This window comes from Erythrolamprus reginae, chromosome 1 (assembly GCF_031021105.1).
Source record: "Erythrolamprus reginae isolate rEryReg1 chromosome 1, rEryReg1.hap1, whole genome shotgun sequence".
In the NCBI taxonomy this organism is placed as follows: Eukaryota; Metazoa; Chordata; class Lepidosauria; order Squamata; family Dipsadidae; genus Erythrolamprus; species Erythrolamprus reginae.
In genome coordinates this window covers 417565869-417589437 of record NC_091950.1, presented here as the reverse complement: position 1 = coordinate 417589437, position 23569 = coordinate 417565869, and the positions used below count along the sequence as shown (strand labels likewise).

The 23569-nt window shown below is 45.7% G+C and overlaps 1 protein-coding gene across 1 annotated transcript in view; it reads right to left on the bottom strand.

Annotated features, from left to right (window-relative positions):
• Positions 1 to 15661, bottom strand: part of DHX40 (DEAH-box helicase 40) — a 40833-nt gene extending 25172 nt beyond the window's left edge. The window contains exons 1-6 of the mRNA XM_070735369.1: positions 15531 to 15661; positions 15127 to 15209; positions 13013 to 13192; positions 7408 to 7553; positions 5673 to 5792; positions 3479 to 3709 (exon numbers count right to left, since the gene is read on the bottom strand). Coding sequence (XP_070591470.1) covers positions 3479 to 3709; positions 5673 to 5792; positions 7408 to 7553; positions 13013 to 13192; positions 15127 to 15181 — 732 coding nt within the window. The 5' untranslated portion in view covers positions 15182 to 15209; positions 15531 to 15661. The remainder of the gene's footprint in view (positions 1 to 3478; positions 3710 to 5672; positions 5793 to 7407; positions 7554 to 13012; positions 13193 to 15126; positions 15210 to 15530) is intronic.
• Between the last annotated feature and the right edge of the window lie 7908 nt (positions 15662 to 23569).

Sequence of the window (23569 nt, the reverse complement as noted above, 5' to 3'; positions counted from 1 at the left end):
TCTGTGGCGGCCCCGACCCTCGGGAACCAGCTCCCCCCGAAGATCAGAATTGCCCCCACCTTCCTTGCCTTTCGTAAGCTCCTTAAAACCCACCTCTGTCGTCAGGCATGGGGGAATTGAGATACAGTGGAACCCCGACATAAGAGCTGCTCTACTTAAGAGCAACTCGAGATAAGAGCTGGGAGGGGAGAGATATTTTTGTTCTACTTACAAGCCCTAATTCGAGATACAAGCGCCAAGGACTTCCGCGTTCGGCTTCAGGAGACAGCTGTGAAGCGGCGCGCGTGTTTTAAAAGGTTGCAGCCGGCCTGGGGGGCTGCTTGCAGCTTTCTTTCTTGCTCTTTTTCTTTCTCTCTTTTACCTTCCCTTCCTCTATTTCTTCTTTTCTTTCTCCTTCCCACCTTCTTCCCTCCCTCCCTCCCTTCACTCATTCCTCTCTTACTCTCCCCTTTCATAAGTTTCCTTGCTTCCTTCCTCTGTTCCTGTCCCTTCCCCCTTTCTTTCTTTCTTTCTTTCTTTCTTGCTTTTTCTTTCTCTCTTTTACCTTCCCTTCCTCTATTTCTTCTTTTCTTTCTCCTTCCCACCTTCTTCCCTCCCTCCCTCCCTCCCTTCACTCATTCCTCTCTTACTCTCCCCCTTTCATAAGTTTCCTTGCTTCCTTTCTCTGTTCCTGTCCCTTCCCTCTTTCCTTCCTTCCTTCCCACCCTCCGTCCATTCATTCACCCATTCCTCTCTTGATCGCTTAAAGCCGGTCCCTGGTGCAAAAAGGGTTGGGGGACCTCTGTCCTACAGGATTGGGTGGCAGAGAAGTTGAACATATGTAAATTTAAAAGTTTAAGAAAGTTTACAAGTTAAGTGAAAGAAACTTCATTATTCATTTATATGTACATGTACATTTCTTCATTAAAAACATGTCTTTCTGCATAATTTAGACTAACTTTGTGAGTTTTTTGAGGGCTGGAACCAATTAAAATTATTTACATTAATTCCTATGGGGAAAAGTCGTTCGAGATAAGAGCTGCTCGACTTAAGAGCCCAGGTCCGGAACGAATTAAACTCGTATCTCGAGGTACCACTGTATTCCTTTCCCCCCAGGCCTATACAAGTTATGCATGGTATATTTGTGTGTATGTTTGGTTTTTTAATAAGGGTTTCTTAGTTATTTTAATATTAGATTTGTCATATGCTGTTTTATTATTGTTGTCAGCCGCCCTGAGTCTACGGAAAGGGGCGGCATACAAATCTACCGTGTTTCCCCGAAAGTAAGACAGTGTCTTACTTTCTTTTTATCCCCAAAAGCCCCACTATGTCTTACTTTCGGGGTATGTCTTATATTGTTAAAGGGGCACTGACAGCTAAAAAAAACTGTGTAAAATGTGTTTTTTTAGTGTATATGCATTTTACCTTCTGTGACGGGCGGGGGGGGGAGGTTTTGTTTGGAGTAGGGACGTGCCCGAGTAAATTTGCAGAGGCGGCAGTGACAAGTGCAGGGGACGGCGCGGCGACGTATGGAGAGGGGGACGGTGCGGACGTGGGCAGGAGGCGGCGCGCAGCTAGATGAGAGGGAGGCGGCAATACCCCCCGTGTTTATATTATATTAGCCGACCCCCCTGAAACCCCCGATACGTCTTACAATCGGGGGTGTCTTACTATCGGGGAAACAGGGTAATAAATAAACAAAAACAAAACAAAACAAGGATGCTGCAGTGGTCATTGTAAGGTTACATTAACAGAATCTTGCAAACCTGGAAGTATAAATTTCCTGCCATCTCTTTTACAGTTTAAGAATTGTGTGTGTGTGTTTGTATGTGTGTTCTTTCTGAATTTGTTTTCTCCACTCTTTATGCAGCTGTGGGCTCCCCTTCCTCTCATCTTATTGTTCTCTATAGCAATACCAATAGCACTTAGACTTATATACCGCTTCATAGTGTTTTTAAAGTCCTCTCTAAGTGGTTTACAGAATCAGCATATTGCCCCCTGTTAGAGTTGCCTTTTTTTCAGAAGTTACCCAGCCCAACTAACCAGCCACAGACCGAGATATTTGTAATCTTTGAATGAATACAATGAGAAAATGTTTACTTCTTTGTAGCCAAACACTATTCTATCTATTTACACTATAACTATCTCACTAGACGACACTACACTGGTACCTCTACTTAAGGACTTTTCTGAACCAGGTGTTCAAGATTTTTTTGCTCGGAAAACTTCCCCAGTAAATTTGAGAGCGACATGAAGGCCCGGCCAGTTTCCTGCCATTCCCTCTTTAATTCCGGCCATCTCGGGCTTTTCTGGGCTGCCAGAGGAGCCTTTCGTTAATGCTTAAGGAGGCTTTGGCAGCCCAAAGAGAACAAAGCATTTTCCTTTCTCTGGGCGCTTGGAGAGGGAATAAACCTCTGCCAGTGCCCAGAGAAAAGAAACACTCCCTTCGCTCTGGGCAGCGACTGTCCTCCTCCTCTTCTTCCTTCTCTTCCTCCCACCCAAATTCTGAGCTTTTATTTATTTCCTAATGGGTTTGCACACATTATTTGCTTTTACATTGATTCCTATGGGGAAAATTGCTTCTACTTACAAATTTGTTCTGTGTCCAGGTTCCTACTTAGGAACCTGGACACAGAACGAATTAAATAGAGGTACCACTGTATTACAATATTACTACAGACCATCCACAACAAGCCACAAGCCACCAAGTAGGATGCTTGGCTGCATAGCTGGAGGTATATAGCCGTCCCGAGTCTATGGAGAGGGGCGGCATACAAATTTAATAAATAATAAATAACAAGCAGGAAGAGGGAAATTGTGATCCCGCTATATAGAGCGCTGGTGAGACCCCATTTGGAATACTGTGTCCACTTCTGGAGACCTCACCTACAAAAAGATATTGACAAAATTGAACGAGTCCAAAGACGGGCTACACGAATGGTGGAAGGTCTTAAGCATAAAACGTATCAGGAAAGACTTCATGAACTCAATCTGTATAGTCTGGAGGACAGAAGGAAAAGGGGGGACATGATCGAAACATTTAAATATGTTAAAGGGTTAAATAAGGTCTAGGAGGGAAGTGTTTTTAATAGGAAAGTGAACACAAGAACAAGGGGACACAATCTGAAGTTAGTTGGGGGAAAGATCAAAAGCAACATGAGAAAATATTATTTGACTGAAAGAGTAGTAGATCCTTGGAACAAACTTCCAGCAGACGTGGTAGATAAATCCACAGTAACAGAATTTAAACATGCCTGGGATAAACATAGATCCATCCTAAGATAAAATACAGAAATAGTATAAGGGCAGACTAGATGGACCATGAGGTCTTTTTCTGCCGCCAATCTTCTATGTTTCTATGTTTTTTAGGGAAAAGGTACGTCTTTTATATTCTAAAAAATACAGTGGCTGGGTAATGTAACATCTGCAAGCAAACAACCAAGCTCAGAGACCACCAGGAACTCCTCAAATAAATAAAATGAAAGTGACCACGAAGTACCTCGGTGATGAAGGCAGAGCTGTTGGCGTCTCTGGGGCCCAGAGCATCGCAGAAGATCTCCTCCACCAGATATTTCCTTCCTGGAATCTCCACCACCGAGCAATTCCCAAAGAAGGCCGAGAACTTCTCCACGTCCAAGGTGGCCGACATCACTACGACCTTCAAGGGTTCCTTCCTTTTCATTTCCTTCTCGCGGTGGAAGAGCTGCTTCAAGAGGCCAAAGAGGATATCCTGAAAGAGAGGGAACACTCCCAATGTCCACATTTTGAAAAATAGCCCACTTTCAAACACGGAACATACTGGTGGTCGCTCACAGCCGGTGTTGGGTTTCTGCTGGAACCGGGGAGGGGGGAGGGCAGTGGTGCACCGGTAGCGAAAATGGAGCTGCACATGTAGCTCGGGGTGGCCAACGGGCGGGCGGGCGCATTGGACTGAGATTTGGCTTCTGTGCATGTATAGGGAGAAAAAATCTTGCGAGAGGACGCATGCGCGCAAGAGATTTCAGTGATTTTTGACTACTATTTCCTTCCGCGCATGGGGATTGGCTGTTTCCAGGGCGGCCCTGTGGGCCAGATCTAAGTATTCCTCAGGCCAGATCCGGCCCCCAGGCCATGGGTTTGACACCCCTGGCCCTACAGTATATATGTATGTGTGTATGTACGTACGTACGTACGTACTTATGTACTTATGTATTTATTTATTTATTGGATTTGTATGCCGCCCCTCTCCGTAGACTCGGGGCGGCTAACAACAATAAAAAACAGCATGTAACAATCCAATACTAAAACAACTAAAATACCCTTATTGTAAAACCAAACATACATACAAACAAACATACCATGCATAAATTGTAAAGGCCTAGGGGGAAAGAATATCTCAGTTCCCCCATGCCTGACGGCAGAGGTGGGTTTTAAGGAGCTTACGAAAGGTGAGGAGGGTGGGGGCAATTCTAATCTCTGGGGGGAGTTGGTTCCAGAGGGCCGGGGCCGCCACACAGAAGACTCTTCCCCTGGGCCCCGCCAAATGACATTGTTTAGTTGACAGGACCCGGAGAAGACTCACTCTGTGGGACTTAACTGGTCGCTGGGATTTGTGCAGCAGAAGGCAGTCCCTGAGATAATCTGGTCTGGTGCCTTGAAGGGCTTTATAGGTCATAACCAACACTTTGAATTGTGACCGGAAACTGATCGGCAACCAATGCAGACTGCATTGTATTACTTTCACCTTGGTTGCATTCTTTTTTTCTGCATGGTTCTAGGACAGTGATGGCAAACCTTTTTTTCCTTGGGTGCTGAAAAAGCATGGGCGCGCACTATCGCGCATGTGCGAGTGGCCACACCCATAATTCAATGCCTGGGGAGGTCAAAAACAGCTTCCTCCGCCCCTTGGAAGCCCTCTGGAGGCCAGAAACGGCCTATTTCCCAACTTCTGGTGGGTCCAGTAGGCTCGTATTTTGCCCTCCCCAGGCTCCAAAGGCTTCCTTGGAGCTGGGGGAGGGTAAAAATGTCCTCCCCCATCCCCCTAGAGGCTCTCTGGAAGCCAAAACCACCCTCCCAGAGCCTCTGCGTGAGCCAAAAATCAGCTAGCCAGCAGATATAGTTCCGCGTGCTACCTGTGGCACCCCTGCCATAGGTTCGAAGTCACTGTCCTAGGATCTGAGCTTAGACTTCCTCTGCCCTCCCATGCCCCCTTCTTCTTACGCTGGGTCTTTCAAATCTATGGCATCCTTTATGAGCGCACCGCAAAGTGCCAACTTAGCTGAAACACTAAATAATTGGCTGGCTGACTCGGTTTCCATCGAGCCAGAGAGATAAATCTTTTTTATATATATAAAATGTTTATTATTTTTAAAAAAGGAACAAAACATCACAAACATAAATAAACCATACAAAACACATAACATAAAAAGGAGCTACAATTGCTATGCTCAAAATAGAAGTCTTCATATTACAAAAAGGAAAAAAAACTATTGTTAATTAGATCAATTCAAAGAAATAAAAAATATCTATTACATTTCTCTATTTAAAAACATTTCAGAATAATAAGTTCAACAATTTTTATAATTCGTTAAGCATTTTTTTAAATTCAACCAAACATCAACCCTTTCCCAAATTTTATAAAATTCTGATTTTTCTTGATTATTCAAGAATAATCAAGAGATAAATCTTAATTGGCTTATTTCATTAGCACTGACCGTGCAGAGACTCCGTTCGTGAGCTTCGTCCAGAATAACGATGCTGTACTGGGTCAGATGTGGGTCTGCCAGGATTTGCCTTAACAGGCACCCATCCGTCAAATACTTGATCGCAGTTTCCTGTGCCATTTAAAATCAATGTATAGTCAGGAATGTCCTTTGGATTGTAGCAAAGAAAACTCTTGAAGGAAATCCACAGTAACTGAATTTAAACATGCCTGGGATAAACATATATCCATTGTAAGATAAAATACAGGAAATAATATAAGGGCAGACTATATGGACCATGAGGTCTTTTTCTGCTGTCAGTCTTCTATGTTTCTATCCTCCATTCAGCAAAACAATGCTTTTTATTTAATGGCTTATCGATAATTAATCAGTCGCTTATGCCCTTATCACCTCGAGGTTCGATTACTGCAATGCTCTCTACATGGGGCTGCCTTTGAAGAGTGTGCGGAGACTGCAAATTGTGCAAAATGCAGCCGTGCACGCTAGGATGCTTGGCTGCATAGCTAGAGGTATAACAAGCAGGCAGAGGGAGATTATGATCCCGCTATATAGAGCGCTGGTGAGACCCCATTTGGAATACTGGGTTCAGTTCTGGAGACCTCACCTACAAAAAGATATTGACAAAATGGAATGGGTCCAAAGACGGGCTACAAGAATGGTGGAAGGTCTTGAGCATAAAACGTATCAGGAAAGACTGAATGAACTCAATCTGTATAGTCTGGAGGGCAGAAGGAAAAGGGGGGACATGATTGAAACATTTAAATATGTTAAAGGGTTAAGTAAGGTCCAGGAGGGAAGTGTTTTTAATAGGAAAGTGAACACAATCACAGGGGGACACAATCTGAAGTTAGTTGAGGGAAAGATCAAAAGCAACATGAGAAAATATTATTTCACTGAAAGAGTAGTAGATCCTTGGAACAAACTTCCAGCAGACGTGGTAGATAAATCCACAGTAACTGAATTTAAACATGCCTGGGATAAACATATATCCATCCTAAGATAAAATACAGGAAATAGTACAAGGGCAGATTAGATGGACCAGGAGGTCTTTTTCTGCCGTCAGTCTTCTATGTTTCTATGTTTCTATTGTGGGGCTCCCAAGATCTGCCCACATTTCAACATCACTCTGTGAGCTGCACTGGTTGCCAATTGGTCTCCGGGCACAATTCAAAGTGCTGGTAATGACCTACAAAGCCCTACATGGATTCGGACCAGACTACCTACGGGACTGTCCTCTGCCTCATGCACCCCGCGACCGGTTAGTTCCCACAGAGTTGGCCTTCTCCAGGTCCTGTCGGCCAGACAATGTCATCTGGCGGGGCCTAGGGGAAGAGCCTTCTCTGTGGCGGCCCTGGCCCTTTGGAGAGATACATACCACCCCCTACCTCCTGGTGTTTCATAAAGTTCTGAAGACCTACTTCTGCCAGCAGGCATGGGGGCCGTGAGAGACAAGATTGTCTCTGGCCAATGTTGTGAATGATTGAACAAATGGAAACGACTGCATATGGGAATTTTTAACGATCTTATTAATAATCCTTTTTTTAAACAATAATTATATTTCTTTCTACATATTGTATTCATTATGTTCGCCGCCCTGAGCCGCTTCGAGAAGGGCGGCATAGATGTCTAATTAATAAATAAGCAAACAAATAAATAAAGATAAAACAGCAGGCAAATCTAATAAATAACCACAGCTCTCAAGAATAAGCTGGATTCGAATACATGCCTCTGAGATGCACTCTTCAAAGCGAACCTGGTATCCCACAAGGCCTCCCACCGAGCTCCCTAGCTCCTCTGCCACTCTTTCGGCCACAGATATGGCAGCCATGCGCCGGGGCTGTGTCACAGCAATTGTGCCATGCCTGGCATACCCTATAAAAAAAGCAAGTGAAAGATATTGTCGAGTTTTGGAAAAAGAAGGACAAAGGACCAAACTTTGAAAACAAAAAGTTATGTGGAAGGTCTTAAGCATAAAACGTATCAGGAAAGACTTCATGAACTCCATCTGTATAGTCTGGAGGACAGAATGGAAAGGGGGGACATGATCGAAACATTTAAATATGTTAAAGGGTTAAATAAGGTTCAGGAGGGAAGTGTTTTTAATAGGAAAGTGAACACAAGAACAAGGGGACACAATCTGAAGTTAGTTGGGGGAAAGATCAGAAGCAACGTGAGAAAATATTATTTGACTGAAAGAGTAGTAGATCCTTGGAACAAACTTCCAGCAGACGTGGTTGGTAAATCCACAGTAACTGAATTGAAACATGCCTGGGATAAACATATATCCATTGTAAGATAAAATACAGGAAATAGTATAAGGGCAGACTAGATGGACCATGAGGTCTTTTTCTGCCGTCAGTCTTCTATGTTTCTATGTTATGCACCTCTCTACAGGCACTCATGTAAAAAAAGAAGAAGAAGACATGACCATTTTTCACTCTTACGACCATTGTAGCATCCTCATGGTTATGTGATATTTTTGATGGTCGCAGTGTCCTTGGGTCAAGCGATGATTTTTTGCAACCTTGTGGCGAGCAAAGTCAATGGGGGAAGCCGGGTTCACTAAATTCCATTACAAACTTTTAACAATTTATATTGTTGTAAGCCGCCCGGAGTCCTTCGGGATTGGGCGGAATAGAAGTTTATTCATTTATTTATTTATTGGATTTGTATGCCGCCCCTCTCCGCAGACTCGGGGCGGCTAACAACAATGGTAAAACAACATGTAACAATCCAATTTAATAAAACAACTAAAAACACTTATTATAAAAAACCAAACATACACACAAACATACCATGCATAACTTGTAATGGCCTAGGGGGAAAGAATAAATAAATAAACTGCAGTGGTTCACTTAACAACCTGTAAAATGGGGTTAAAACCTACTTTAAAACGGTCTTAGCAAAGGAAATTTTGGGCTCAATTGTTGTCATAAGCCGAGGCCCATCTATACACAAAAACCTAATCCAATGATCAGGTGGAGGTTCCTACTTCCCCCCGCTACCAGTGGGGGATCTGTGCGCGCGTGCATGTTTTTGAGCGAGATTTGGCTTTTACGCATGTGCAGGAAGTGAAATCTTGCAAGGCCGCATGGCCGTGAGAGATTTCGGCAATTTTTTTGCTTCCGTGCAGGCGCAGAAGAAAAAAAGAACCAGAAATTGCTGAAATCTCACACCCGTGCATGTCTTCTTGTGAGATTTCACTTCCTGCACATGCATAGAAGCCAAATCTCAATCGGACTTGAGCGCCTGCGCACTCACTGGTCACCTGGAGCTGTGGGCGCAGCTCCATTTTCGCTACCGGTATGAAATGTGATGCATACAATTCAAAGTGTTGGTTATGACCTATAAAGCCCTTCATGGCACCAGACCAGACTATCTCAGGGACCGCCTTCTGCCGTATGGATCTCAGCGACCAGTTAGGTCTCACACAGTGGGTCTTCTCCGGGTCCCGTCAACTAAACAATGTCGCTTGGCGGGACCCAGGGGAAGAGCCTTTTCTGTGGCGGCCCTGGCCTTCTGGAACCAACTCCCCCCAGAGATTAGAATTGCCCCCACCCTCTTTGCCTTTCGTAAGCTGCTTAAAACCCACCTCTGCCGCCAGGCATGGGGGAACTGAGATACACTTTCTCCCTAGGTCTTTACAATTTTATGCATGGTATGTCTGTATGTATGTTTGGTTTTTATAATAATGGGTTTTTAACTGTTTTTAGTATTGGATTATTATTATATGCTGTTTTATTACTGTTGTTAGCTGCCCCGAGTCTGCGGAGAGGGGCGGTATACAAATCAAATCAAATCAAATCAAATCAATCAACAAACAAACAAACAAATAAATACAGGCTAGCAACCCATTACTGCCTGTGTTGACAAACCTATGGCAAATGTGCTAGAAATAACCCGTTGCTTTTCCAGGTTACCACACGCGCATATGCGCCAGCCAGATGGTCTTTGCACGTGTGGAAGCACGGGAAACCACAAGAGCAGCTCCGCAGGGCGCATGTGCGCCAACCAGTTGGTCTTCACACGCATATGCACACCAGAAAACAAAACCAGGTGGCTGGTGTTCATGCCGAAACTGGAAACTCAGTTGCCCTGCACATATGCGCCTGGGAGCTGCTCTTCCGATTTCTGGCACTCCCCTGCACCCGCCAACACTGATGTAGTCAATCAAAGTTGAATACTAAATTGTGGCAGATAAATGTCAACACAATTTAAGAGGGAAAGAGGGGTGAATTGGGACGTTTATGGCAATGTAATGACTCTAAACCAGTGTTTTTCAACCAGTGTGCCGTGGCACACTAGTGTGCCGCGAGACATGGTCAGGTGTGCCCCGAAGCTCAGAGAGAGAAAGAAAATGAGAGAAAGAAAGAGAAAGAGAGAAAGAAAACAAGAGAGAAAGCAAGCAAGAGAAAGCAATCAAGAAAGAAAGAGAACGAGAGAAAGAAAGCAAGAGAGAGAAAGAAAGCAAGAGAGAGAGAGAAAGAGGGAGGGAAGTAGGGAGGGAGAGAGAAAGAGCAAAGAAGAGGAAAGAAGAAGAGAGAAAGAGGGATGGAGAGAGAAAAAAAGAGGGAAAGAGAGAGAAATAGAGCAAAAGGGAGGGAGATAATTTTTTTGTCCAAACATTTTTAGCCCCCCTCCCCCCCCTCAATGTGCCCCATGGTTTTGCAAATGTAAAAAATGTGCCGCGGCTCAAAAAAGGTTGAAAATCACTGCTGTATTCTAAATGTGCTCTCCCCAGCACTTTATACAGCGGGATCAAAATCTTCCTCTTCCTGCTTGTTAAATTCACTTTAAAAATTATTATTATTATTATTATTATTATTATTATTATTATTATTATTATTATTATTTAGATTTGTATGCCCCCCCTCTCCGTCTCACTTAACAACAGAAACATTGATCGTAAGTCAAGGTCTATCTGTAAACAGATAAATGTGGCTTAAGCCAAAGAGTAGTTTACAAAAATATCTCAAGCCAGGCAACTCCCACAAATTCTCATGAAGATAAAGAGGAGATGAGGAAGAAATGTGGTCTCACCAGCGTTCCATACAGCGGGATCACAATCTACCTCTTCCTGCTTGTTAAACCTCTAGCTATCCAGAATTTTAGAATAGAATAACAGAGTTGGAAGGGACTTGGAGGTCCTCTAGTCCAAACCCCTGCTTAGTCAGGAAACCGTACACCATTTCAGACATACGGTTATCCAACATCTTCTTAAAAACTTCCAGTGTTGGAGCGACCATAGCTTCTGGAGGCAAGTTGTTCCATTGATTAATCATTCTAACTATCCCTCTGTTAATGCAGCCTAGAAAAACCAACACAGTTCTAGGCTGCATTAACAGAGGGATAGAATCAAGATCACACAAAGTGTTAATACCACTTTATAAGGCCTTGGTAAGGCCACACTTGGAATATTGCATTCAGTTTTAGTCGCTATGATGCAAAAAGGATGTTGAGACAAAGATGATTAGTGGACTGGAGGCTAAAACATATGAAGAACGGTTGCAGGAACTGGGCATGGCTAGTTTAATGAAAAGAAGGACCAGGAGAGACATGATAGCAGTGTTCTAATATCTCAGGGGTTGCCACAAAGGAGTCAAACTATTCTTCAGAGCACCTGTGGGTAGAACAAGAAGCAGTGAGTGGAAACTAAACAAGGAGAAAAGCAACTTAAAACTAAGGAGACATTTCCTGACAATTAGAATAATTAATCAGTGGAACAGCTTGCCTCCAGAAGTTGTGAATGCTCCAACACTGGAAGTTTTTAAGTTTGTCTCACAATCAGGAGGTTGTGAGTTCAATCCTAGATAGAGGCAGATGTAGGATCTCCTGCTTGGGCAGGGGGGGTTGGACTAGATCAGCGTTTCCCAACCGGTGTGCCGCGGCACACTAGTGTGCCGCGAGACACGGTCAGGTGTGCCACGAAGTCATTGGAAGCTCCAGCTGGGCGGGGCGCTGCCAGTGCCGGACCGCCAGTGCCTCCGACCTGGAGCTCCCACTCGCAGCTGTCCCCCGGCTGCTGCCCGATGCAGCTGTTTCCGGCGCTCTCCTGCTGGGCCCCAAAGAAGGAAGGCGGGAAAAAGGAGGCATGGGCGGGGAGGTGCGGCAGTAGGAGTAAAGGGAGCCGCGGCCGCCCCTGCCTCCCCACGGTGCCTCCGGCCAAACGCGCCCCTGGCTTCTCTGCCCTGCCCCATTGCCCGCCAGGTCCGCCCCCTCTCCTCCGCCGCCGCCGCCTCCTGTCTTGGGGCGCGATCTGCCCCCTCTCCTCTGCCGCCGGAGAGAGAATGGAGGGCGCCGTTGTCTTCGCCTCTGCCCGCCGGCTCTGCAGCTAAGAGGCAGCAGCCATCAGCCCCCTCGCCCTCCCAGACGTCCCCAGCGCCCGGCCACGTGCCGCCTCCCGTTAGCCCGGCCGAGTTTTCCCTGCTGCCGTTTTCTCTTCATGGCGCAAAGCCACACAGTCCCGGACTCCCGGATCGCTCGCTTCTCCGGTCAGCAGCGCGGCGCTTTCCTGGGCAGATGGCTTTGCTGACCGGGGAAGCGAGCGATGCGGGAGTCCGGGACTGTGTGGTTTTGCGCCATGAAGAGAAAACAGCAGCAGGGAAAAGTCGGCTGGGCTAACGGGAGGCGGCGCGTGGCCGGGCGCTGGGGACGTCTGGGAGGGCGAGGGGGTTGATGGCTGCGGCCTCTTAGCTGCAGAGCCGGCGGGCGGAGGCGAAGACAACGGCGCCCTCCATTCTCTCTCCGGCTCTCTCTCTCTCTTTCTTTTTCTCTCTGTTGCCGGCGTGGTGAACGAGAGAGAAAGAGAGAGAGAGAAAAAGGAGGGGAGAGAGAATGAGAGAGAAAGAAAGCAAGAGAGAGAGAGAAAGAGAGGGGGGAAGGAGGGAGAGGGAAAGACATAGAGGGAGGGAAGGAGGGAGAGAGAAAGAGAGCAAAAAAGAGAGGAAGAAAGAAAGAGGGATGGAGAGAGAGAAAGAAGGGAAGGAAGGAAGAGAAAGAAAGAGGGAGGGAGAAATAGAGTGAAATGGAGGAAGAGATATTTTTTTGTCCAAACTTTTCTTTAGCCCACCCACCCACCCCCTCCCCCCACCCCCTTCAGTGTTCCCCAGAATTTTGAAAATATGAATAATGTGCCGCGGCTCAAAAAAGGTTGGGAAACACTGCTCTAAACTAATGACACACTTAACTCCACCCTCCTAACTCTGCCTGCTCTTCTCCTATATAAACCTTAGCAGAGAGGGGCGGCATACAAATCAAATCAAATCAAATCATAAATAAATAACACCCATGAATCTCGGAAGTGGGACACCCTGGTGCGTATACGCTCTTACCTTCTTCAAATAAATATTTGGGAAGTTGGGTGGTTTTTCCGCTTCCCGTCTCCCCAGTCACCACAACAAATGTGTTGCCTTGAATAGTCTCCACTAATTTCCTTCGGAATTTGCTAATGGGCAGCTTTGCACAGCTCGGAGTTTTTTCCTTTCCTCCCTTCGGCATTTCGGGTTGTTGCTCTGTGGGCAGAAAACAAAACGGATAAACCTGCAGTTAAGAGGTAAAGGAATCCCAACTGATCTTGTTTTATTACATTTTCGTTAAATGTTAATTAGTGTTAAATTAATGGTAAGTCCTTTACAAATTATGAAACCTGCCCAAGGTTCTCTGTACTGCATGGTGATTGAGCTGATTGGTCAGTGTGTGTGTGTGTGTGTGTGTTCGTGTGCACAAAACAATAACCATTTGTCTGAAGTGGTGCAGGTTTCTTGCCTAAGCAGGGGTTGGGCTAGAAGACCTTTAAGGTCCCTTCCACCTCTGTTATATGATATTATGTTATACAGTATTATATTATATTATATTATATTATACATTACATTATTAATTTTACAAACAAAGACCTGGATACTTTTTTTCCATTTTCTTTTTACATGCAGACTTCCAATCACAACATTGCACCTTACTCTTTGCAAAATTTGGACTCCTTACATACCCACAGGCTAGTCTTCCTGACATTCAGATTGTCCAGATGCAGATAAAGGCAGAAAAGGTAACACTCATTGCTTCTTGTTCTACCCTCAGGTGCTTTGGAGAATAGTTTGACTCCCTCTTCTTTGGGGCAACCTCTGAGATATTGGGGCACTGCTATGTCTCCCCTGGTCCTTCTTTTCATTAAACTAGACATACACCCAGTTCCTGCATATGGTCCTGGTACATTCCTTCAGTGTTATTGATTGCAGAGGGCATTTTCAGACAATGCAAGGGGCAAACCGTTAGGGCCCAGCCATAACGTATGCCACCAGACTTCAAATCTTTCTCATTCATTCATCCATTAGATTTGTATGCCGCCCCTCTCCGAAGACTCTTGGGCTTAGATACCCAGAACTACATTGCCTTCGATCTGATCTAAATGTAGTTCCTAAAATCACCTGCCAAAATGCCCTACCTGTCAAAGAATACTTCAGCTTCAACAGCATAATTATTATTATTAATTATAATTATACTTTATAATTATAATATAATTAACTCAGTTCTACCCAATAATATACAGTATTGGGTAGAACTGAGTTAATTATATTAGTCCGGCCCTCTAAAACCATCCCAATTTCTCATGCGGCCCTATGGCAAAATTAATTGCCCACCCCTGGTCTACAATATCTCAACCGCTCCGAGTCTCCGGAGAGGGGCGGCATACAAATCTAAATAATAATAATAATAATAATAATAATAATAATAATAATAATAATAATAATAATAATAATAATAGACCTGTCCCCCTCTCTAAGAGGTCTGTAAGGGGCATGCATAAGTGCACCATTGTGCCTACCATCCCTGTCCTATTGTTTTCTTTTGTTACTTTGCATCATTACATATCTAATGTTTTATTTGTACAAATAAATAAATAAGTAAGTAAATAAATAAATAAATAAAATTTGTCTCTCCCGAATCTCATATCTCTTCTCTTCTATCCCTATATCCTTTCTTCTATGTTCCCATTGATCTATTTTATTCCTATATTTTCTCCCCTATTCTCTCCTTGATATGTTTCACTTCGAGTATATCCACTATAACTTTCATTGTGTATTATTATGTATTGCAGTATTTCCCAACCTTCGCAACTTGAAGATATCTGGACTTCAACTCCCAGAATTCCCCAGCCAGCGAATGCTGGCTGGGGAATTCTGGGAGTTGAAGTCCAGATATCTTCAAGTTGCCAAGGTTGGGAAACACTGATGTATTGGACTGACTGACTGACTGACTGACTAAATAAATGAATAAATAAATAAATAAATAAACAAACAAATAAATAAATTCTTGGTACTAATAGAGAAACATTAGAACAGGGGCGGTAGGCACGCATTTGCTTACGTTCATGTTTTATACCAATCCCTGCTATCTTGTCCATGATTGACAAACCAATAAAATAAATAAATAAATACAAAAACCTCCTCACCTGGTCTCAAAACAAACCCAAAGCCAAGGAGACACTTCCAAACGCACGCAGTCATAAACCGGTTGGTCGCATTGCAACCATTTCTGGTTTGCAAAAAGAAAAAAGAAAAGGAAGAAAAGTGCTTTTAGCTCAGAGTTTACAATTCCTCGGGTTGGGGAAGCCGCATTAGGGGGGAAAGAGAGGCAGGGACACATTAACTTGGGGAGGGGGGGGTTCTGCAACAGTTGCAACACTATGGTGAGGCATGCTGGGAGTTGTAGTTCCAAAGCATCACACCCCAAGCCAAAGAGCTATGAGACTTAAACCGACGTCTCCCCCCCCAAGCCGACGTGCTGCGCATGTGCTGTACTCCACTTCCCATCCTCCACGGCCGACGACGCCTTCCCACTGGAAACAGCCCTTACCTTTTTTTGCAAGCGAGCCCTTCTACTGGGAGCAACGACCACGTGACGTCCGGGGAGCACGTGAGGTTAGGACACACACATACCGGCACCAGCACTGACGTCACGCCCTTCCGGGCACAAGCCCCACCTACTCGCCCGGGCCCCGGCCCTTTTTCTCATCAGCTGTAGGAGTTTGGACTATCATTGGACCAGAAACTGACTGATTGATTGGTTGATTGATTTTCGACTTGAAGACTTGGGGACTCTTCAAGTGGCCAAGTTTGAAGACCTCCGAGCAAAGGTGGCTGGAGAATTTTGGGAACTGCAATCCACAAATCTTCAACTTGCCAAGTTTAAAGACTTCCAAGCAAAGGTGGCTGGAGAATTCTGGGAGTTGAAGTCCACTAGTCTTCAAGTGGCCAAGTTTGAAGACCTCCGAGCAAAGGTGGCTGGAGAATTTTGGGAATTGCAGTCCACAAATCTTCAACTTGCCAAGTTTAAAGACTTCTAAGCAAAGGTGGCTGGAGAATTCTGGGACTTGAAGTCCATTAGTCTTCATGTTGCCAAGTTTGAAGACCTCTGAGCATAGCTGGCTGGAGAATTCTGGGAGTTGAAGTCCACTAGTCTTCAAGTGGCCAAGTTTGAAGACCTCCGAGCAAAGGTGGCTGGAGAATTTTGGGAATTGAAGTCCACAAATCTTCAACTTGCCAAGTTTAAAGACTTCCAAGCAAAGGTGGCTGGAGAATTCTGGGAGTTGAAGTCCACAAGTCTTCAAGTGGCCAAGTTTGAAGACCTCTGATTTAGGAAGAAAGGGAGGGAGGAGGGAGGGATTGACTATCTGCTATCAATCTTAGTCGGGGATTTAGCAATTGCACCAATTCCATGAATGAATGCATTTATTTTATTTTATTTTATTTATTTATTATTAGAGTTGAAAGGGACCTTACAGGTCATCGAGTCCAACCCCCTGCTTAAGCAGGAAATCCTACATGCTGTGAAGGTGGCTAGCAGATCTATGTGCGGTCCTCCACTGCCCTCTACTGCACTGTTTCTTGGCAACATTCAGAATGGCTGGCTGGCTGAGGAATGCTGGGAGTTGAAGTCCACCCATCTGAAAAGCAAAGTGGCTCCTGAGGAATTCTGGGAGTTGAAGCCCACAGATCTTCAAGCATACCGGCTGGGGGATGCTGGGAACTGAAATCCACCCCCAAGCTGTCCACAGAATTCTGGGAGTTGAAGTCCACCAACTTCAAGTATACTTAGTGGGGAATGCTCAGAGTTGGAGTCCACCCATCTTAAAAGCAGGCCTCTGGAGGAATTCTGGGAGTTGAAGTCCACCATCTTCAAAGATACTAACTGGGGAATGCTGGCAATTGGAGTCCATCCATCTAAAAGCAAGCCCGCTGAGGAATTCTGGGAGTTGAAGTCCACCATCTTCAAGCATTTTGGCTGGGGAACGCTGGGAGTTGAGGTCCTCTCATCTAAAAAAACGTTACTTGTGGACATCAACTCCCAGAATTCTCCAGCCAGTTATGTCTCTGTTCTATTCTTTTCTATTCATAGGGCTGCCATAAAAAAGCTGCACATTTATGAACTGACCACTAGAGGGCAGAAAAGGATATTCTTTGCTGATACTTAGGGCAGGGTTTCTCAATCTTGCCCACTTGAAGATGTGTGGACTTCAACTCCCACAATTCCCAGAAATACTGATCTAGAGATTCACTGAAGTTTCAGCAAACCAGGTCAGTTGTGGACGATTTTACAACAAGTATCAATAAGCCAAGTACGGGTCAACCAGCTATGTGAATTGAGCCACTGCCTGGCTTCCTACTAATTTAATCTAATTTAATTAATTTTACTTCTATTCCGCCCAATCCCAATGGGACTCAGAATGGCTTACAACAGTAGATAGTACTTACAATAAACAAGGTCAAATATTAGTAATAAGAATAGTACTACACCTAGAGGAAGAGCTAGGCAACTATAGCAACTTTAAAACCTCTAGACTTCAATTCCCAGAATTCCTGAGCCAGCATGGTTGGCTCAGGAATTCTGGAGTTGGTCGTAAAGTTGCCCATCTCTGTCTAAGAATAAACTATAGTATCCCTTATTGCCTTATATTAACAGGGGTCTCCAACATTGGCAGCTTTAAGACTTTAAAAAAAATTGTCAAGTACGTATTGGTAATATACATACGGTAGATATAACATTGTTTATATCTATAAGATGGGTACTAATACCGTGTTTTCTCGAAAACAAGACATTGTCTTATATTAATTTTTGCTCCAAAAGTTGTGCTACATCTTATTTTCGGGGGGTGCCTCATATTTCTCAAATAAGACAAATTCACAGGCACAAAAGCTGACACTCCCAGAGAAAGTGTACCGTACGGTACACTAATTACGGTACGGTACCTGTCAGTATGGCACCCACACACACAAATGACGGCACTTATATGGTACAACAGTATACTCCCGCTATTGGAGCTTCCGGCCACCAGAGGAACTAAAGTCTGCGCACTGTAGTGGAGACTGTAATGGCAGTGAGACAGCAGCAGACTATGTCTGCTGTACTGGACGGTACAAAGCGATGGAAGGGGCCAGCAGGGGACGCCACATTATTACGGTACCGGTATGAACAGCTTTGAATGGTACCGTATGTTTTTCCACCGTACCGTATGTAAACTTGACTACGCCTTATTTTTGGGGGGTGCCTTATATTAGCAAATTCTGCAAAACCTCTGACATGCCTTACTTTCGGGGTACATCGTATTTTCGGGGAAATAGGGTAAGAGAGAAGAGGTTGCTCTTCTCTGCACTCTTTCTAGAGTCTCAACATCCTTTTTACATCGTGGTGACCAAAACTGAATGCAGTATTTATTTATTTGTTTGTTTGTTTGTTTATTGGACTTGTATGCCGCCTCTCTTCGTATTCCTTATTCCAAGTGTGGCCTTACCAAGGCCTTATAACGCGGTATTATCACTTCATGTGATCTTGATTTTATCCCTCTGACAATGCGGCCTAGAACTGTGTTGGCTTTTTTGGCAGCTGCTGTACATGGCTGGCTCATGTTTAAATGGTTGTCCACTAGGACTCCAAAGTCCCTCTCACAGTTACTACTGTTGAGTTATTTTGCTTCAAAATGACTTCCAAAGAGCAACAAAAAGGAGAGGACATTCTTCTCTTTTTTGTTGAATTGCAGGTTGCCTTTATCGCTGGTGAAACTTCCTGGAGTTAATCTTATCAGTCTGCAGTGAAAATGTTTGCTTAAAAAAATGACAGTCAAATTCTGCCTTATAACCACTTTCCATTACGTGAGAAGGTTAAATTCCAGAGCAAACACACCGACAAAGGGTGAATGGCAAGAAAAGGTACAAGTCGAATACACACCTGGATAAGATTTATGAGCAGGGCCAATACACTCTTGCAAATTAATGCTCACTTTTTCTCCAGATTTATGCAGCAGAACCTAAGTAACTTTCTTGTCACGCGGCAGAAAGGCTCTGAATTGCCATGATAAAAGGACAATGTTTATTATTATTATTATTATTATTATTATTATTATTATTATTATTATTATTATTAATTAGATTTGTATGCCGCCCCTCTCCGTAGACTCGGGGTGGCTTAAATTCTCACCTTTCAATCAGCTCAAGGATTGACTGCAATTATTCCATGGCCTGTTTTGCTATACAGTGATCTCTCGATTAGCGCGGGGGTTACGTTCCAAGACCTCCCGCGCTAACCGATTTCCGCGTTATACTGGATGCGGAAGTAAAACCACCATCTGCGCATGTGCGCCATTTTTTTTCATGGCCGCACATGCGCAGATGGTGGAGTTTGCGTGTGGGCGGCGGGGAAGACCAAGGGAAGATTCCTTCAGCCGCCCAACAGCTGATCTGCTCCGCAGCGCGGAAGCAGCGAGGAGCCGAAGATGGGGTAAAGGCAAAGGGGAAACCCCATCTTCGGCTCCTCGCTGCTGCCGCGCTGCGGAGCGGATCAGGTGTTGGGCGGCTGAAGGAACCTTCCCTTGGTCTTCCCGCCAGATCGCTGACGGAATGCTGAGCCTCCCGTTCTCCCCCACCTCGCCCCTTCCGGTTTCGGCGGTTTCGCAGCGCTGGCTGTCAACTTTGCTTTTTAGCACTGGGGAGGCAAGTCAGCTCCTGCCCAGTTTTAAAAAGAAAAGTTGACAGCCAGCGATTGTTCCGCTGCCGCCAGCATGGCCTGGCTGGCAGCGGAAGATGTAACCTTCGCAACCTCGGAGAGCTTCCTGGGCATGAAAGCTCACGAAAACCAGGAAGCTCTCTGAGGTTGCGAAGGAGCCCACGATCACTCGGCTGCAAGCGGGAGGAAGGCGAATCCCACGGGGCTGGGCTCGGTTATCCCCTCGGCTCCCCTCCTACCAGCCCCGCCGCGGAACGCTCCATTCTGTTCCCTGCCGGCCCGATTGAGCGGCCCGCGGTCTCCATTCAGGGAACAGAATGGAGCCTTCCGCGGCGGGGCTGGTAGGAGGGGAGCCGGGGGGATAACCGAGCCCAGCCCCGTGGGATTCGCCTTCCTCCCGCTTGCAGCCGAGTGATCGTGGGCTCCTTCGCAACCTCAGAGAGCTTCCTGGTTTTCGTGAGCTTTCATGCCCAGGAAGCTCTCCGAGGTTGCGAAGGAGCCCAGGATCACTCGGCTGCCGGCGGCAGGAAAACGAATGTCACGGGGCTGGGCTCGTCTCCCCCCCATAGCAGCCCCGCCGCGGAAGGCTCCATTCTGTTCCCTGCCGGCCCGATTGGGCGGCCGGCGGTCTCCATTCAGGGAACAGAATGGAGCCTTCCGCGGCGGGGCTGGGGGAGCCGAGCCCAGCCCCGTGACATTCGCTTTCCTGCCACCCGCAGCCGAGTGATCGTGGGCTCCTTCGCAACCTCAGAGAGCTTCCTGGTTTTCGTGAGCTTTCATGCCCAGGAAGCTCTCCGAGGTTGCGAAGGAGCCCAGGATCACTCGGCTGCGGGTGGCAGGAAAGCGAATGTCACGGGGCTGGGCTCGGCTCCCCCAGCCCCGCCGCGGAAGGCTCCATTCTGTTCCCTGAATGGAGACCGCCGGCCGCTCAATCGGGCCGGCAGGGAACAGAATGGAGCCTTCCGCGGCGGGGCTGCTATGGGGGGGGAGCCGAGCCCAGCCCCGTGACATTCGTTTTCCTGCCGCCGGCAGCCGAGTGATCCTGGGCTCCTTCGCAACCTCGGAGAGCTTCCTGGGCATGAAAGCTCACGAAAACCAGGAAGCTCTCTGAGGTTGCGAAGGAGCCCACGATCACTCGGCTGCGGGTGGCAGGAAAGCGAATGTCACGGGGCTGGGCTCGTCTCCCCCAGCCCCGCCGCGGAAGGCTCCATTCTGTTCCCTGCCGGCCCGATTGAGCGGCCGGCGGTCTCCATTCAGGGAACAGAATGGAGCCTTCCGCGGCGGGGCTGGGGGAGCCGAGCCCAGCCCCGTGACATTCGCTTTCCTGCCACCCGCAGCCGAGTGATCCTGGGCTCCTTCGCAACCTCGGAGAGCTTCCTGGGCATGAAAGCTCACGAAAACCAGGAAGCTCTCTGAGGTTGCGAAGGAGCCCACGATCACTCGGCTGCGGGTGGCAGGAAAGCGAATGTCACGGGGCTGGGCTCGGCTCCCCCAGCCCCGCCGCGGAAGGCTCCATTCTGTTCCCTGCCGGCCCGATTGAGCGGCCGGCGGTCTAAATAAAAAAAAATTTATTTTTTAATATTTTTTTTTTAAATAATATTTTTTGAAAAACCGCGTTGCAGCGTTTCGCGCTAATCGAGAACGCGCAAGTCGAGGGACCACTGTACTGTAGTTGTTAAGCCAACTTTCAGTTCTTACATGAATTGGTCCTCACATTTACAATTGTCTCCGTGGTCATGTGATTAAAATACAGGGGTTTGGCAATTGGCATGTATTTATGACACTGGCAGCGTCCTGGGGTCATGTGACCATTTATGACCTTCCCTGCTCGCTTCCTGCAAACAAAATCAATGGGGAAGCCAGATTCACTTAATGACCATGTGACTGAGACATTGCAGTGATTTGTTTCACCACAGTGGCAAAAAAGTTGGGTATGACTCACAACCACCACCTAGATTTGCAATGGAAATTCTAGTCCCACTAGTGATCGTAATTCTGGGCCTTGTGATTCTGGTACTGTACAAAATCAAGCAGGGATTCTCTTGAGCTTCTTTCCCTGTTTCTTGGGACCGCACCATCTTTTCTGCAAGTCTCCTTTTAGCAACTTCTGTTGCACAAATCCCAGCGGCCAGTTAGGTCCCACAGAGTTGGCCTTCTCCGGGTCCTGTCGACTAAACAATGTCAGCTGGTGGAAGGGGAAGAGCTTTCTCTGTGGTGGCCCTGACCCTGTGGAACCAGCTCCCCCCGTAAATTAGGATTGCCCCCACCTTGCCTTTCGTAAACTCTTTAAAACCCACCTCTGCCATCAGGCATGGGGGAACTGAGATATCTCCCCTTGCCTATGTAATTTTATGTATGGTATGTTTGTGTGTATGCTTTTTAAATAATGGGTTTTTAGACTTTTAATATTAGATTTGTTATTTTAGACTTTTAATATTAGATTTGTTACTGTATATTGTTTTATTACTGCTGTGAGCCGCCCTGAGTCTGCGGAGAGGGGCGGCATACAAATCTAATAATAATAATAATAATAATAATAATAATAATAATAACAACAACAACAACAACAACAACTTCCTCTCTTATCCGAAGTTCAGTTCTCCGTTTGGTCAGAGATGCCTGTGAGAATCAGCAGAGGTGCTAAATTACGATTAACATGGTTGAAACTAGGGGTCGGACTCGGCAACCTTAAACACTCAAGGAGCCACACAGGTCCTAACCGGAAGCCCCCTCCCCTGTTCAATTCTGGAGCCGACTGGAAGTCTGGTTTCCCCACCATAGTCTCCTCCTAGCGCGGTGTCCTTTTTCCTCTACCTATCCTAACCAAAAGCCTTATCAATTGTGGAGCTGACCGGAAAACCCGCCCCTGGCCATAGAGTCCCCTCCTGGCATGTCCTGCTTCTCCCTACCCTAACTGGAAGCTCCTCTCAAAATTGTGGTGCCGACCAGCAACAGGGAGTCCCAGCAGAGGGGTGAAAGAGCCGCATGTGGCTCCAGAGCTACAGGTTGCTGAACTCTGGTTTAACCAAATGCTTCCTTGTAGTTGGGAAAATCCCAGCTTTCAATAAAATATCATTTTTCAGGGCTACTGAGTATCTGGGAGAGGTAGGAAGTGAAGGGAGGAGGACACAATGAACCCTGCCTTGCAACATTATGCTGGAAACCATATGATTTATGTTCTCATGTTCAGTGTTGAGAGACAAGCATTTCTCATCCTTTCGTCACAATGGTTTGTAACTACGCTGGAAGTGACAATACATAGATGAGGAAATACCCATATGGTTTTTCAACGGATACAGTACTGCTCAACCTAAAAACATTCATTTAGTGATCATTTATTAAATGCTCACTATATCTTATATAAGATACATATAGATTATATATTTATAAATTTATAAATTTAGCATATTTTTGCTGTTAGTGAAAAGGGAGACTTCCTTTTCACTTCCAACAAAAGTGAATACTATCATGTAGTTTACATATATATAAAATCTACATGATATGTACTGTATTCACTTTTGTTGTGAGCCGCCCTGAGTCTGAGGAATGGGGCACCATAGAAATCTAATAGATACTGTAGATAGATAGATAGATAGATAGATAGATAGATAGATAGATAGATAGATAGATAGATAGATAGATAGATAGATAGATTTCAAATTATGTTGACATTGAAAAAAGTAACATGAACATTTTTCCTACTTACATCCGTTATAGCATTATTAGTTATTGTCAGGAAATTTCTTCTTAGTTCTAGATTGCTTCTCTCTCTATTTAGTTTCCATCCGTTGCTTCTTGTTCTGCCTTCATGTGCTTTGGACAATAGCTTGACTCCCTCTTCTTTGTGGCTGCCCCTGAGATGTTGGAAGGCTGCTATCATGTCAGCCCCGGTCCTT